At 40.7% G+C, this 17,752-nt stretch overlaps 1 protein-coding gene across 7 annotated transcripts in view; it reads left to right on the top strand.

The window, feature by feature from the left end:
* The window catches only part of HTR4 (5-hydroxytryptamine receptor 4), a 357,168-nt gene that overhangs the window by 224,474 nt on the left and 114,942 nt on the right, over window positions 1-17,752 (top strand). For all 7 annotated transcript variants that reach the window (XM_061616827.1, XM_061616824.1, XM_061616828.1 and 4 more), the window contains 2 exons: window positions 4,615-4,768; window positions 7,454-8,022. In XM_061616827.1, the coding sequence (XP_061472811.1) occupies window positions 4,615-4,768; window positions 7,454-8,022 (723 nt within the window). The remainder of the gene's footprint in view (window positions 1-4,614; window positions 4,769-7,453; window positions 8,023-17,752) is intronic.

Here is a 17,752-nt window from a genome sequence, read left to right as displayed (position 1 = left end):
GAATCCAGTGCTGCACAAATGGACTTCTGTCTGTGCAACAGTACTTCCCCTTCCTCTGTTCTGGGTGGTCCTCCAACTCTGTGGAGCAGATTTAAATGGTGTGGGGTAGGGATGGATGAATCTTAGTCCAGTCCATTTCATCCAGGTTCTGTATGCAGATGTTGTAAAATAAATCCCACACAATTCCTGAGTAATTTTTAAACACACAGAGAGAGAGAGAGGGAGAGACAGTACTTACGAGGTGCTTTGAGGGTTTGTTTTTCTTTTTTTAACACTGTAAACATCTTCAGCTTCAAAGCATGACATCTTCTATGTGCTGGGTAAAAAAAATTATGCAGGAAGCAACTGTACATCATTTCCTTTGCAGTTTTATTGCAACAAGGTTATTGTACGTAAAAAAATGGCCGCCCCTATGTTGTACTGATGGGCACCACCATTTTTTGGTTGGTATAATAGCCCTTTGTATGTATATAGGAAACAACACTGTTTCAAGCAGCTCTACAGTGTTACAACAAGAAGAGAGTAAGCTCTTTGATTATCTTGTAAGTACAATGGTCAAACCAGCCCTGAGGAAGGTTTAGTTTGCAGACCTATGACCCATTATGAGTACTGGTTCAATGGGATGAATGGGGGGGAGGGGGATCGCAGCAAATTCCAGCCTGGATTGAAGTCTTCTGACATCTCTAGTGTCAGGGTGGAGGGGAGAGAGAGGAAGGGGAAGTTGTATTCTGTGAGTGGAAGTCTGTTCTTGACATGTTTGCATGTATGTGTTGCAGGCTTGTATATGACTTGTGAATGGAGATATAGGCTACATCCATGCTATACATTAAAAGCTCTATTATACCCTTTTACAAGTCATAGTTTTCCAGTAGGAATCCTGGGGAGTAGTTTGTTAACAATGCTGAGAGTAGTTAGAAAACTCCCTATTCCCGTTACCGAGCTATAATTCCCAGAGTTCTCTGGGGTGAGGGATTGATTAAGTAGCAAGAAGTTTGGAATTTCAAGATGCCCCTTTCATAATATTAACTCTTGCTTAATAGTTTCTTAATCCAAAGTGATGCTGTTAGCTGCAAGTGATAGAAGTTGATAAACCTGTGAAGCAGAACTGCTTGGCTGAATTGTTTCTTCGCTGTAGTTGATTGGAAATCATGCAGAAATATTTCCATATCATTTTGCTACTTCTGAGTCTATGTGTTAATTGCCAGGAGAATTTGCAGTCCTTTCATTTCCCTTTCTATGTCTAATCATGTTCTTTTCCTCTCTTGCTGCAGAGTAAAAACACTCTGTATTCTACCTAAATATTATCTGCAAAATGCTTTTTTCTAGCTAGCGCAGCAGCCAGCATTAACCAGCGCTCTCCAGTAGGGGTCTCAGACAGGAGGGAGACCTGTATTCTTTTTAAAGGGAAAATTCATCCTTGAGAATTGCATCAACTATTGAGAAACTGGGTTTTGGTAATGAGCAAAATAAATGTTCTCTTAGAAATATTCAGTGATCTGTTAAAGTATAAATGTATATTTGAACATGTTAAAGAATGCACATGGTGAAGGTGGCTCAAGATATGGGCAAAATATATCTATGGGAAGAATGAGTGCAAAACTGGAAATGGTTTTTAATATTATTATTTTTATTAACTTATATGCCACTTAATGCTAAAATATAGATAGCAACAAAAGCTATTTTTACGATATCATCCAAATAGCATACTAGTTCTTATGTTTTAAATGAAAGAGAAATACAATAGAAATCATAGAATGGGGGGGGAGAGAAGAGTAGCTTTGCTCCTACTTCAAAGTGGAGATGTCCTTTGGTAAAGAGCAACTGGGACAAAATTAAATCTAGGTGTGATTCTAGGATATAATTTTCACCTTGATTCTGCTCTTGTGGAAATGCCCCTAAAGAGCAGAACAGAGCAGTGGCCCTCCAGATGCTGCTGAAATACAACTCCCACCATCCCTTACCATTGGCTGTGTTTGCTGAGGCTGGTGGGAGCTGAAGTCGAACAACATCTGGAGGGCCACAGGTTCCTCACCCCTGATAAAGAGCATTGTTTAAACCAGGTATGGGGAATGTTTAGCCCTCCAAATGTTGCTGAACTACAGTTCCCAACATCACTGTCATTTGGCCATACTTGTTAGGGCTGATGGGAGTTCAGCAACATCTGGAGGACAAAAGGTTCCCCACTCCTGCTTTAGATGAATCTTCTCCAGCCGGATAGCCCCCAGATGTTGTTGGACTACAACCAGGGGTGTAGTAGTCTTGGGTCTTGGGGAGGTCTTAGATCCCTTACTTTTTTGGGAGCAGGGTCTCAGCAAGGTCCCTATGTCTTCAGCATCCTACAACCCAATCACATGAAAGGGGAGTGTGGTAGCCGCTAAGAAGAGTCTTTTAACGTACTTCCTTGTTCTTTCCTGCTGATTGGAGCCAATCAGAGTGAAAGGAGGTGAGTCAAACACTGAGAAGGTTCTTCTCAGTAGCCAATACCCCTCCATTTCATGCTGATTGGCTCCTAGGGACATCTGTTGTTGTTGTAGAAGGCATTAATAAGAATCTGATCCTCAACCCGGTAGCAGTGGAGAGAAATAAATGGGGAGTGTGGCTATGACTATCATGAAGGGACCCTGCACTTCTGAATTTGCCACTACATTACTGACTACAACTCCCATCTCAGGCCATTTGCTATGCTGGCTGGTGTTAATGGGAGTTACAGTCCAAAACATCTGGAGGGCATCATTTTGGAGAATTCTGCTTTAGATGTTTGTGCCAAACCCAGAGTGGGGGATGGAGAAGTACTGATTTTCCACCTCCACTAAATTAAGAATATTACGTTTCCTTCAGATATTGTATCCATTTTTAGAGGAAGGCTTCTTGGCCAATTTATTTATTTATTATTTGATTTATATCCCGCCCTTCCTCCCAGCAGGAGCCCATTCCCCCTGAAATTGCAATGGATGATGGAATCTCCCTCCCGTCCGATCCCTCTCTAGGAATGAGCATATGGCTACCCCCCTACCCCCCCTTGTGGAGTAAGCTAAGTAAAGTTCTGTATCTGCATTCTCTTACTTTGGACACAGCAGACAATATCAGTCCTAGCTATGTTTAGCCTGCCAGCCCCTTATTTATTGTTCACTCTGCTGGAAGATATGAATCTGGCACTTCTTAAAGCTATAGATAGACATTCTACTATTTTACATTTTGTGATCTAATCACTCATAGGTGTAACTTATATAGACCACTCTTAAAAACCAAGATTTGTCAGTAAGCTAAAATTAGGGCTTTTAGCTGGCTCCCTGTTGAGAAAGCTACTCTGCTTTATCTTCCTTTCCTGTCTATCAGTAAGTACTATGAAGTTGTACTTAGTGTTGGATATACTGCAAAGCCTGCTAGCATATGACCACCTGTGCAGACCTTTCAGTTCATTAGCATAAATATCAGCAGGAGGGGAAATCTGTGTCAGACTCAAGGGCCATTAGAATTCTCCTCATAATTTTGCTTTCCTGTTCTTCAAATGATGACAGTTGCATCTCAGTTTACCAAATATTTACATTTTTAATGCTAAATAATCTTCTACAGAGGTTGGCAATATGCAGCCCTTGAGCTTTTGCTTCTGTTTTATTGCAGTGTGGCATGTGGATTGATGATGTTTTATTAATAGTAGTAAATAATAATAACCAGGATCCAAATAACTGTGCAACTACTTCTGCACAGATGAGAAGAGCCATTGGGCTTGTGCTTTTCAATGTTTTTCTATCTGGTGATTTTGTCTTTTATTTCTGTAGTCACAGGGTTGAACTTTCTTTGAAATTCCAGGAGAGTTTAAACTAACTGCATATTAGATTTCCTTCAGATTGGAACAGACCAACAATGAGGGTTGAAACAAGAACTCAAAAAGAGTCAGCAGAGGGCCAAATTAGCGTACAGACTTACAAGTTTCACTTTAATTCACAGGATATTTTACGTCTTTCTTATGGCTAGCTAAAGGGGGGTGCCAGAGATTGCTGCCAAGATGCCTTAAAGCCTATTTAGTTAGAAGGTGGTTGCCCTGATTTCAGTTCAGCTTACTTAGTATTGCATCTAAAAACTTTCAGCCCTTTGCCAATGAAATCATTGAGTGTCTGTGTGTACAAGATCATAGCCAAAAAGTGGTAGATGATTCCAGGGCTTAGAGAAAAATATGGAAGTAGGTTACTGAAGGCTTTCTTCTGAATATAAAATGCTGCAATCATTTCCATCCACTCTTACCTTTTCTCTTTCTTCTCTCAAATAAGGAAATACTTATCTTACTGTGAAAATGTATAAAGATGGTAGTTATTTTCTACCTATTTATGGGGTTATTAGAAAATCATAGAGGGTGAGCTTAAGAGGACAAGGGCTATACAATGTTTGAAGTACAAAGGACAGTTGTGGCCTGTAACTTGGCATGAGTATTTTGCAGTTTTTCTCTGTCTGCAAAAGTAAGCGATATTTTCTCCATACTGTTTGGTTATTTATGTTCTACAATAAAATACCATTATAGGATGGTGTTTTAAAAGATGGGATGATATTAAGTGGTTGAAAGAACATTTTCTCTCATTGTTCCCATTATTTATAACTTCCTTTTCTTTTCTCTTTCAGATACTATGCTATCTGCTGCCAGCCACTGGTTTATAGGAATAAGATGACACCACTGCGCATTGCTCTAATGCTGGGTGGCTGCTGGGTAATCCCAATGTTTATTTCATTTCTCCCTATAATGCAAGGCTGGAATAGCATTGGCATCATGGACTTGGTGAGTACATCCCAGTTGTCATTAATTCCATATTAACATATAATCAGATCTTGTATTGTCTAAAGTCCTTAATCTTTTTAAATGATAATATACAATTTCACCAAGGAAGCTGAAAAAGGGGTTCAAAATATTCATAATTGCTTCCACACTGTTTATATTGCCCTCCTTAGAGTCAGGAAAGCAATTTGCCTTTTGTCATAGTATTGTTTGGTATGCCTAGGAATTTATCACCATCCCGTGTAAAATCTGAAAACCATTTGCCATTTTCTTTCATCAAAATGACTTTTTGCCTTTCACACCATGTGGAATTCATCGCTTGTCTTTTCCATTTGTGAACTGGATATTGTTTGACTCCTCTGCTCTATTTGTAGCTAAAGTTCACAGAGCTGGTTCTAGATAACCTCCAAAAATATCCTTTGGCTCTGTGAAAATATCATTATTGTGAAAGTAAAGACAATAAAGATTGCTCATAAGAGTCCTAGAACTGGAAGGTTCCATAAAATGATAGTTAGTCCATTCCATTGGACTGAGTAATTGTAAAGAGATTGATGATCCCCACTTCGTAACGATTTAGGGCTGATTTGGGCAATTTAACATGATCAATATTGCATGTGATCTAGTGTAACAAAACTTTGACAGCCACTTTTGTTAGAAAAGCATCTTGGAGAGCAAGCCATACCAGCCTATTCAAATGTAGTTGGAGTTCCTTGTGAAGTCTGCCTATTCTTCAGCTCATGTGGGTCAGGGAGCTTGATCAGACAAGCTCAAGGGGTTGGACAGTGCCTTTGCTCCAAAAGTTTCTCTGAGTTATGCCTCGTGGCCAGTAGCTCAAGGATGCAAGGATTGTGGCCAGTAGCTCAAGCCTTTGGAAGCTATTGCATAGCTCTGCTTGAACTGTGATTAGTGCAAGAATTTAGATGAAAAACAGATGAAATTTTGAGAGGCAGTAGAAAGAAAACACTGCAAAATAGAGGTGTGTTTTGACAATAGCAAAGTAAAAGCAAAACTACATTATACCAGTAAGATATTTTCCTAAGAGTTCAATGAGAGAGCACCTAAAGGTATAGCTGCTTCCAAATCAAATCACTTGATCTGTGATTCTTTCATAGTATGCAGACATAGGATTTTTTTTGAAATCCAAACTTTTATGTTCCAGAATGCCCTTCCTCAGCTATACGCCTTAAAATTAGGATGGCCACAATTTCCAGTTGTTTTTTTCTAAAATGATTTGCCAGTAAGAGACCTTGTGCAACAGTAGGGATTTCTTCTTGTAGATGTCTGCAGATATATAAATTATGGTCTGCTAAATGGCCTGAAGGATTTTTCAAGTTAACAACTAAGTCTGCCTCTCTCCATGGTCCTGATCAAATTTTCCTTTTTATGTAACATTTCATAATCTTTGGTGGGCCCCTTTTTATATAGTGTTACCTACAAAAATTAACTTGAGACATTTGGTTTCAGGAGTGGAAGCCTTTATAGTCAAGACATTCTAGGAAACCTTGATGGAATAAAATGAAGCATTTTGAATTTTAATGGCTTGTTTTTTTCCGTCAGTCACCTGCTATTTGTCTTTCAGTCCAGAAGCAGTTTATAAGGATGTGGGACATACATATTTCTTTTACTTGTTTTCCTAATAGTTCAGACTGTCCAATTTTCAATGTATAGAGTGAGATTAGAGCTTAGCATACTAAGATCTATGCAAAAAAAATTATCAAAGTCCTTGGAAGAGACATTAATGCTTGCATAGTCTGGATATCTGCTGTAATCTGTTGGGAATCCTGAGTGATTGATAAAGCACAGTGGCATCTGTACTACGTTCAGAACACATTAGCTAATGTGGTGCAAAAGAATCATTCCTGCTTCTATTGATTTTTTCCTTCCATTGACTTCCTTTCCTTCCAGTGAAGGTTGTTGTTTTTACTTCTGTGCATTGACATGATGTCATCCCTCATAATAACAGTTCTTTAAAGTGATCCTTCTCACCAACTAGTAAGCTTGCTGTCAACCTAGCATGAGAGACAGTGACAACTCTTTCCATGAGACTCAGACCTGATAGTTTGCAAAAACTGCTTTCAGTTCATGCTCCATTAAATATGCAACAACGCAACCACTACAACTGTCAAAAATGAGGTGTTTTTTTTATTGCCCTGCCTGTCACAGTCAGTGCTAGAAGAGAATGATGGGCTGGCAGAGGAATGTTCTATACAGTCAAGTAGTGACAACTATTACTATAGGGTTGGTACCACATTTCTGTAAGGTTCCACAATAGGGTATCTGCAGTGTGGAGTGTGATTCAGCATTGCCAAACAGGGTTGTATATTGTGTAATTATTCATCCCACAAAAATGGTCCGTTACATTTCAAGTTGAGGCCAATCCTAAAATTTAAATATCAGAGAATAGGTGTCACTTTCTTTTTGCCACAGTTCAAAATATGGTGAACGTAGAGAAAACATTAAAGAGATACAAGAGAAATGGAAAAGAAACAATGAATAGGACACTTCACAGAGAAATGTGATAACTATGAAATAAGAAATAAGACTAGATGTTGGTAGAGAAAGTTCTGAAGCCTTGGTAGTGCTAATTTTCATTCTACATGTGGGCAAATGAAGCCAAGAGTGGGCAATGACTTATTAGCGATGGTATATGTACATAAATTTTATTGGTCTTTTTGTTTATCCCCTCAGGTAGAGAAAAGGCAGTTCAACAACGTGTCCAACTCAACTTACTGCATATTTATGGTCAACAAACCCTACGCTATTACCTGCTCAGTGGTCGCCTTCTACATTCCATTTCTGCTAATGGTGCTAGCCTACTACCGGATATACATTACAGCCAAGGAGCATGCTCACCAGATACGAAGTCTACAGCGTGCAGGGGCACCAACAGATGGGAGGCCACACCACCCTGATCAGCACAGCACACATCGTATGAAGACTGAAACTAAAGCAGCTAAGACCCTCTGTATAATCATGGGGTGTTTTTGCTTATGCTGGGCACCCTTCTTTATCACAAACATAATAGACCCTTTCATACATTATGCAGTTCCTGGTCAGATATGGACTGCTTTTTTGTGGCTGGGATACATCAATTCAGGACTGAATCCCTTCCTTTATGCATTCTTGAACAAGTCTTTCAGACGTGCCTTCCTCATCATCCTGTGTTGTGGTGATGAACGATACCGAAGGCCTTCCATCTTAGGGCAAACTGTCCCTTGTTCCACCACTACTATAAATGAATCAACTCATGTGCTAAGGTAAGTGGTTGTTCAGAACTGCACCTGGTTTGAGAGAGATATAAGGAATGATACTTCTGTCTTTATCTACTATTGGGGGGGGACAATTTTTGTAGTGTGTACTCAAGTTGGCAGTGCTGTGGGTTGATATAGAAGAAGCTGTGCACATTTCAGTGAGCTAGCAGTGGCACCTCTGACTATTAAGTGGAAGAAGCTGCTATACAGTTTAGACTACACAAGCGTATCAGAATCGAGTTCTAAAAATTCTTTTTCTAACTTGCAAGGCTAAGCATTATGTTAGAAAAGAGAGAAATTTGATGGCTGGTTTCTTGTAGAACATAGCATCAGTTTTAAGTTGAGACTGTTTGTTGTTCTTTATATAATATGTTCTTTGAAATGTATGTGTCTGCCCTGTTACCCTTATCTTTTTGAGAAGGGGATAAAAAGGTTACCACTTTGGTGGTCCCCAGAAGGGTAAGGGTGCTACCCCCAAAAAAACTTTGTTTATGGCCTCGAGCTCGAATGTATGTATGTCGATTAATGAGAGAGTGTGGAAGGGAAGTTACTGACCTTTGTTTGGAGTGAGAGCCCATGATAATGGTAGCCATAAGGGCACTCTGGATGAGAGCCAGAGTGAGTGTGTCTGTGCTACCCCAGGTGAGAGATGAGGGTGGGGGCTAGATGTTTGAAGATTGAGTCTTGGACACAAACTTATTGGAAATGGGTGCATCACTGGAGCATATTAATGTTTTGTATACTACTACTTTATTTCTGTGTTAGGCATTATTCTCTCTCATGTTTAGTTTTAAGATGTTAAATTAAATTATCTTTTTTGTATTGTATTATTCAAATGTATATGGATTGAATTTTTTTGTATGCATGTATTTTTATTATGTACTGCCTTCAAGTCGATTCCAACTTATGGCGACCCTATGACTAGGGTTTTCATGAGGCTGAGAGGCAGTGACTGACCCAAGGTCACCCAGTGAGCTTCATCGCTATGTTCGAATCCCCACACAGCCATGAAGCTCACTGGGTGACCTTGGGCCAGTCACTGCCTCTCAGCCTCATGAAAACCCTAGTCATAGGGTCGCCATAAGTCGGAATCGACTTGAAGGCAGTACATTTTTATTGTGGTTATTTCTAATTGTTTCTGATGTATATATTTGAATTGTTATACTCTCAACTGTTCACTTGATATGTTGTGAGCTACTTTGGGCACAATTTTTGTGGAAAAGTGGCATACAAATAAACAGGTGATAACATAACTCTATTTGATATAAGGCAGGCTGCAGTGAAGTTATTAACATATATAGTTGTGTTCACATTAACAAAATCAAACTGTTAAGAAAGAAAATGGCCTTGGATGAGGGAAGGGCTTTGTCAGTGTTATATTGTAAGTTCAGTATTGCTACAAATATGAAAGAAGATCTGTAAATGGAGGTTCATGGTGTATAAGAGGAGAATGATATTGGCAAGGCAGAATATATGAGTGCAGAGGGGCATTATGAAGGCAGAATAATATATCTCATCTAGTATCATGCAGCACCTGGACATACTTGACTAATGTGTATTTATTAATACTAACATTATTTATCCTGCCAAGATTAAATTCCTTGCAACTTCAGCATCTATGAGAGACATGGTGCAGTGCAACTATCTAGTCTCTGCATAGGCTAATGCATATATCACACTAGGATTCCTGAGGAATTGAGTAAATGTTTTGATCTGAAGGAATTATTTTGCAGATATCAACATTTATCTAGCATTCATTAAGCTGTTAACGCTTTTGGCTGATGTGTTACTGTAGGATGCATAAGCATGTTTTTGTGGGGGCAAGGAAAGAAACATGGTATACTAACAGGCCTAAATGGTGGCTCACATTCTTTGAGGTATAGATTTCAGAAGACTGAACATTTCAGGGACTAGCCAAAGGTTCCATCATCTAGGAAATGCAGGTATGTAACATCGTTAAAGTGGTAAGAGCAGAGAACTGGAATGATCTATCTGTTTCTTGCAGGTCATATCAATAGACTCTATCACATAAGCAACAGGTGTTGAACAATACTGAAGATTGTATTTATTTATTGAAAACAGCTATGTCCCACCCTTTCTTCATCTGTTGTTCAAGGTGGCTCCATGACCATGACTCAGGAGAATCAGTGTTCTAACCATGCATAAAATATTTTGGTTCTGCATGTCTTGTGGCACCTTAAAAATGAACAAATTTATTATGGCATAAATTTGCATGAACTGTTGCTCACTTTGTTAGATGCATAATGTTAAATCTTAGTTAGGTATAAAACTGCAGGCAAAGTGACTTGAGGGTTCTTCCCTCTCCTTCTTACTTTGGGAGAAGAGCTCTGTGGTAGAGTAAATGTTTTGAATGCCAAAGATCCCAGCAATCCTGAGCATTTCGTGTTAAAAGGATGCCTGGCAGCAGGATTAGGAAATGCCTTGTTCAGCTCCTGCCAGTCAGTGTAGAATATGCTGGACTGGATGCATCAATGGTTTGATGATGGCCCCTTCAAAGGTGGAACATGGCAGTCAGCCACATCTCTGTCCCCACCCCCAAAGTTATGTGATGCTACTTGCCTTGCCCGATACCCACATATTAGGTGTGGATGTCTGCAAAGACAACCCTATGTGTGCAGAGATCTATATATGTGTGTGTAGGCTTTCCCTTGCAGATTTCCTTGCCTAATTCAGGAATGCTAGGGATAGGGCTAGTGGTAAGAGAGAGGTCCCTAATTGCCCTATGGGCGAGAGACCTGAGGCTGAAATCAGTCTGAAAAAAAGTATTTAAAATACTGCAGCTGAAAAGACCAGTGAATGCATTTCAGTTTACACAAGAACAAACCTCAAATAACGGCAAAAGAAATTCCATGTCCTGCACTCTGGGATAATCGAGAAGAGATCCTGGCCCGCCTCTGTGTGGCAACCTCTCAAGTTCTTGAGTAGTGCTGATATATCTCTCCTCAGTCTTCTCTTTTCAAGGCTGAACATGCTGAGTTCTTTCAGTTTCTCCTCATATGGCTTTGTTTCCAGTCCCCTGATCATCCTAGTTGCCATCCCCTGAACCTGTTCCAGTTTGTCTGCATCTTTCTTGAAGTGAACTGAACTTTTTCCTAGGTATAGAAGTTTGAACTTATCCCTGTTGAATTTCATTCTGTTGTTTTCAGCCCAATGCACGAGCCTATCAATATCTCTTTGAATTTTGTTTCTGTCTCCCAGGATATTAGCTATGCATCCCAATTTTGTATCATCTGCAAATCTGATAAGCATTCACTATACCTCCTCATGCAAGCCATTAATGAAAATGTTGAAGAGCAAGCCCTGCAGTACCCCACTCGTTACCTCCCCCCAGTTTGTGTAGGAACCATTGATAACACTCTTTGAGTATGATTCTGTAGCCAACTGTGAATCCACCTGATAGTTGTTCCATCCAGCCTATATTTAGCTAGGTTGCTAACTAGAATATCATGGAGCACTTTGTCAAAAGCTTTGCTGAAGTCGAGGTATTGTGTATTATGTCCACAGCATTCCCACAGTCTACCAGGGAGGTTACCTGATCAAAAAACAAGATAAGATTAGTCTGGCAGGATTTGTTCTTGATAAATCCATGTTGGCTTCCAATAATCACTGCATTGTTTTCAAGTTGATTACAGACTGACCGCTCTAGAATTTCCCATGGATCTGTGTCAGGCTGACTAGTTTGTAGTTCCCAGGTTTCTCCTTTTTATCCTTTTTGAAGACAGGGACAACATTAGCCCTCCTCCAGCCATCCAGCACTTCACCCATCCTCCTCAATTTCACAAAGATAATAAACAGCGGTTTTGAGAGTTCTTCAGCCAGTTCCTTCAATACTCTAGGATGCAGTTCGTAGCACCCTGCGGATTTGAACTCATTCAAAGTGATTAGGTATTCCTTGACCATTTGTCTATCCTTTTCAAGCTTGCAATCCTGCCCCTTCAACTTCATGTTTGCCAGGAGGGTCATAAACCCTCTTATGGGAGAAGACTGAGCCAAGTAGGAATTGACCACTTCTGCTTTTTATTTGTCATCTGTTATTTTGCCATCCCCACTCAATGCTGTACCACCATTTCTTTTCTCTGTCTTTTACTATGGACGTACCTGAAGAAAGCTTTTTTATTGCTTTTGGCATCTCTCGCTAACCTCAGTTCATTCTCAGCTTTAGCCTTCCTGACACCATCCTTGCAATTCCGTGTTACCTGTTCTGTACTCTTCCTTTGGGGTCTGGCCTTTCTTCCATTTTCTGAATGTGTCCTTTTTTGTTTTCAGGTCATCTCTAAGCTTTCTATGAAGCCACATTGGCTTCTTCTGCTGTCTTCCCTTTTTCCCCCTTGATATAATTGTTTCCCATTGTGCCTCTAGAATTTCCTTTTTTTGAAACTCCCATCCATCTTGGACTGCTTTTCTCATTTGGGTCACTTGCCATGGAACCTTACTTACCATTGTTCTGAATTTATTAAAATCGGCTTTCCTGAAGTCCAGGGTATGCGTATGGTTACTCTCAGCTTTTGCTTCCCTTAAAGTCAAGAACTTAAGCTTAGCATAGTCACTTTCCCCCAGAGTTCCCATAACTGCCACTTCATCCACCAAGCCATCTCTGTTGGTTAGAATCAAATCGAGATCTGATCCTCTAGGTGTTCCCTCCACTTTCTGTAGGAGAAAGTTATCTTCCACACAAGTCAGGAATGTTTGAGGGTCTGTATTTGGCAGAATTTGTCTCCCAATAGATATCGGGATAATTGAAATCCTCCATTACTACCACATCATGCCTCCTTAAAACATTGGCAGTTTGCTTTGCAAAAGTTTCATCCTTGTCTTCTTCTTGGTTGGGTGGTGGGTAGTAGAGCACTATCAGCCACCATGTTTCTTTTATTCCTTGCCCCATTAATTTTAATCCAGATGCTCTCAGTGGAGCTACTATTTTATTTATTTATTTATTATTTGATTTATACGCCCATATGTACCTGCCCGGGATTTAAGATCATCTGTCTCTGGTCTCCTCTGCATGCCTGGAGTGAAAGACGTTGGACTGACAGGAACGCTTTCAGCTGTGGCCCCCAAGCTTAGGAACACCCTACCCCAAGAAGTCTGCTCTGCTCCCTCCCTGATGGTTTTCCGGAGACTTCTGAAAACGATCTTCTTCCAGAGAGCCTTTGGGAGGGACTGACGGTAGAGCCTGACACTGATTTTATGATTTTATGCCTTCTACGTTAAATTTTACCCTTGTAGTCCCCTTTAGTACCACTCCCTATATATATGTATATACGTGTGTGTGTATATATATTGTATTTTATGTATTTTAATTTATTTTAATGTTTTTGTGATTTTATTGTTTACAATGTTATTATGTACGTGTTTGATTTTATTTTTGTAAGCTGCCCTGAGTGCCCTGTTATAGGGCAGAAGGGTGGGGTAGATATATTTTAAATAAATAAATAAACAAACAATAAATATCCCACCCTTCTTCCCAGCAGGAGCCCAATGCGGCAAACAGAACCGCCAAAAACACTTTAAAACATCATAAAAACAGACCTTAAAATACACTAAAACAAAACGTTAAAAAAAAAAAAGCTTGAAAAACATATTTTTTAAAAGAGTTAAAACGTTATTAAAAAAATATATTAAGCAATTCCAACACAGACGCAGACTGGGATAGGTCTCAACTTAAAAGGCTTGTTGAAAGTGGAAAGTCTTCAAAAGGCGCTGAAAAGATAGCAGAGATGGCTCCTGCCTAATATTCAAGGGGAGGGAATTCCACAGGGTAGGTGCCGACACACTAAAGGTTCATTTCCTATATTGTGCACAACAAACCTCCTGCAGGAGGCCCTCACCTGCAGAGCGCAGTGATCGACTCTACACCATAACTAGAACCTTGAACTTGGCCCGGTAGCAAACGTACAACCAGAGCAATTCTTTTAGCAGTGGGGTGACATGTTGGCGATACCCTGCCCCGGTGAGCAGTCTCACCCCTGCAGTTTGCACCAGCTGCAGCTTCCAGACCAACCTCAAGGGCAGCCCCACATAGAGCGCATTACAGTAATCCAGCCTGGAGATTACCAGTAAATGGACAACAGTGGTTAGGCTATCCCGGTCCAGAAACGGCCGCAGCTGTCTTATCAGCCGCAGCTGGTAAAAGACACCCCTAGCTACTAAGCTCATCCTCCTGTATTTCTGTGCAGGGATATATATTATTAACATGTAGCATGACTCCGCCTCCCTTTCTATTCCTTCTGTTCTTTTTGAACAAGTTATATCCTTCAGTCGCTGTGTTCCAGTCATGGAAGTCATCCCACTGCCCCACTTAAACACCACCAGCCCCCTAATTAAAGCTTACTACATCCCCAGATGTCCTAATTGTATAGTATCTGAGTATGAGAGAAGAGCATCACTATCAGTGGGATTCCAGGGAACAAACTGTTGTGGTTCTAGATGCATGTTAGTAGAGATCACTCTAGTTTCTGGGATATGGGATCTAGGAACATGCAAATAGAAAATCAGTTCAAGTAAAAAATCAAGGAAAAATGTTCAAAACTAAAATAATGAAATCTGAACACGGGAATGCATTTTTAAAAAAGAAAAGGGAAAGGGAAAGGAAAAGAAACCTAGTAAAACTAAATCTATTTGAAGGTATCCATAGGCCAAAGCTGAGGAAAAGCCTAGCTCTGTGTAAAACTAACAAGGAAGAGTTCTGATAAGAAATAAGTACAATCTCCCAAAACAAGCCAAGATTAATCAGAGCTGTACAAATAGTATGTGGAAAACTGAACACAGAAACACCTAACCCAGTGCAAACTTATTACAAGCAAGAGTGACACCTAAAAGCAATTTTTCTTCACTCTCTTTCAGTTCCAGAAATCATACAAGTTGTAGCACAAAAAGACATCAGAAAAAATCCTGCTCATGTGAATGAGAAATAAAGGGCAGTGTTCAAGTATTGCATCCCAGCAGCATAGGGATTTCCACTTGCACAATGGGACTTCCCTTCTTTGCTTCCTCCATGCATGCCCTATACTCTCCCCAAATCTGCTCTAGAGAGTTGAGGGAATCCTAGAACAGGTATAAGTGTAATAAAATAAATAAATAAATAAGTTAAAGGAGATACAGCTGGTATAACACAGTGGGGAGGAGAGCCTGGCTGGGAGTCCAGAGTCTGTGAGTTCAAATCCCCGCCCTTGTCTCCTGGGTGTCAAGAGCCAACTAAAGATCACCCCCACAGTGAGTGGCTCAGGGGTTACATGCCCTGCCACCTGTGCAGCCGTGGGCAAGCTGCATAGTCCCAAGGAGCCCAGTTGCCCCCCAGCTGGCAGTTGCAGACAAGGAAGGGGCTGGCTTGTGCAGCTGTGGCAAGGTGAGCAGGCCCTAGCCAGCTGGGGAGGACCAGCCTCAGAGGGAGGCAATGGTAAACCCCCTCTGAATACCGCTTACCATGAAAACCCTATTCATAGGGTCGCCATAAGTCGGGATTGACTTGAAGGTATTTCCATCAAGTTGAGGAGCTGTCAACTGCACTCTGCAGCTGAGGAACTACTGGTATATCGGCATACACCAGTAGAAATGGAGGGGGGATTCCCATGCTAATTTGTGCAGTGAATTATGGGGGAACTACAGTGTGCATGTGTATAACGGGTGAGGGCAAAAACAAGATATTGCAGCAGTGTGGAAGACATTTGCACGAAATGATGGTTATTGGCCAGTAAAGTCCTGGCTCCGTAACACAACAGGTACTGCAGTGTGAAAGGAATTTTAGAAATCGGGACAGAAACTACCATGTTAATCCACAAAATTGACACAATAATCCCCATGTGTGAAAGCAGCCTTATTGGGGTATATATGAGGCTCATGAAGGTCACTTGGAGCTACCAGCCATAAGAGCACCGAAACCTGCCCTGCAGTTCTGTAATATGTGTAGGAAAGCAGTGGGCCGATGTATTACTTTAACTGAGGTAACAAAAGGATTGTGTCAGATTTGTGGGGTTCCCTCCAATTTGTCAAGCTTCCTGTAAAGGTAACGATCTTAAACTTTTACTTAACATTAGCTGCTATTATGGTCAACACATAAAACTTTCAAGGAAACAGAGTGGATTGTGTTTCTTTGGCCCATTTTTATTTGATTGGGGAATGCTGAGGCACTAAGATTAAATTCCACTTAGCTTGCTTCATCGGGCAGATCTCCATCTATCCTCTACCAGCTGGATACTCTTAACGATTGGATGTGGCTGCTCAGGAATGCCTGCTGTGCACACTGCTTCATCAGAGAGCAATTACGTTTTGTTTTCCTCAGCTTCCTGAACTGATGAAGGTGTTTGTTAGGTTCCTGTGTGATTGTAAATTTTACTTGGGGATTAAGAATGGAGACTGATCTAATTGTGATCTGTGGTCCATGCTGCTTACCTGAAACTGTCTTTTGGAGAGGGGTGTGTGTGAGAGAGAGAATTAAACTGCATAACCTGTGTTTTTAAATGCCATTAGAATAGGCCAACAAGTAGTTAGGAGCAACAGTGTATATCCCTTTTTCCTTAATGGCTTTTATGTCATTGATATATGCTGTGTGTCTAAGGCAGCCTTTCCCAACCAGTGTGCCTCCAGATGTTGTTGCACCACAACTCCCATCAGCCTCAGCCAGCATTGCCAATGGTCAGGAAGATGGGAGTTGTGGTCCAACAACATCTGGAGGCACAGTGGTTGGGAAAGGCTGGTCGAAGGGCTTATCCATATGGGAGCAAAACATCGTATTAAAGACACTGCTTTTACTGTTTCTGTTTGCATAGTCCACATAGGGGGCTCAAAGCCAGCTGCAAATCCAGTGCTTTTCATTCACACTGGAGGGAAAGGATTAATCAAGCAGCTTTCTAATGACCACACCCTCTTAAGGTCAAAATTTCATTTCCTCTGGTTACCTTGGCAACTGAGCATGCTCTGTTTGTTCCAGAGTTTCATAAAGTGTGATTATTGTATTTTCAGTGCTACAGGCCAGCTGGAATGCAAATATTTGCTTGAACAGTGTTATGCTTTTGTGCACAAATTAGGGGAGAAAGAAAAATAAAGCATAGTTTGTAGCAGGCTTGCAGAATGGGAGCCAGCAGCCAAATAGGAAATGAAATGAAAGAAGGGAGGAGGAGGGAGTGGGCGTGGAGACGGGAATGATTGACACACCCACCTAAAGCATCAAAGCATCTGCAAGCACTCAGATATGAACTGAACTCATTTTTGCCTTCCCTTTTCTGATTAAAAGAGCATTGATATACTATGGATTTAAAGGGAAAAACTGCGATTTAGCTGCTGATTGCATGTAACGTTGTGTGATCCATGCAAATTAAAAGGGGCTGTGAGTAACATCAGACCCGCACTAAAGTTCTGTGTGAACCAGCTCTAAGTTTAAACTACATGTGTTTGTGGCCAATTGGAAGTCATGGTCACTACTCACAACTGGGTAAAAGATACTAGTCTTTAAATCATGGGAGAGGCAAAAATGTAAACATCACCCCAGCTATGGTGATCTCTGCATGAAAAACAACAGAGTGCTCATCTGGTTGACTCCATGTTCTGTGACTTGAGGATTCCCACTAAGCCCATTGTTTCCAAAAATGCCACTTATAAATTTGCCCTGTGTAGATCTTATAGCAGCACAGCAGGCTGAGTTTGGCTAAAGGACTCAGAATATAGTTAGCAATTCTTCAGCGGCAGGTGGGATCTCTACTTGATCTTGAATACACACACA

Source organism: Rhineura floridana, chromosome 3, assembly GCF_030035675.1.
Source record: "Rhineura floridana isolate rRhiFlo1 chromosome 3, rRhiFlo1.hap2, whole genome shotgun sequence".
In the NCBI taxonomy this organism is placed as follows: Eukaryota; Metazoa; Chordata; class Lepidosauria; order Squamata; family Rhineuridae; genus Rhineura; species Rhineura floridana.
Note: the sequence above shows the minus strand (reverse complement) of the source record. Positions and strands in the feature narration are given on the sequence as shown.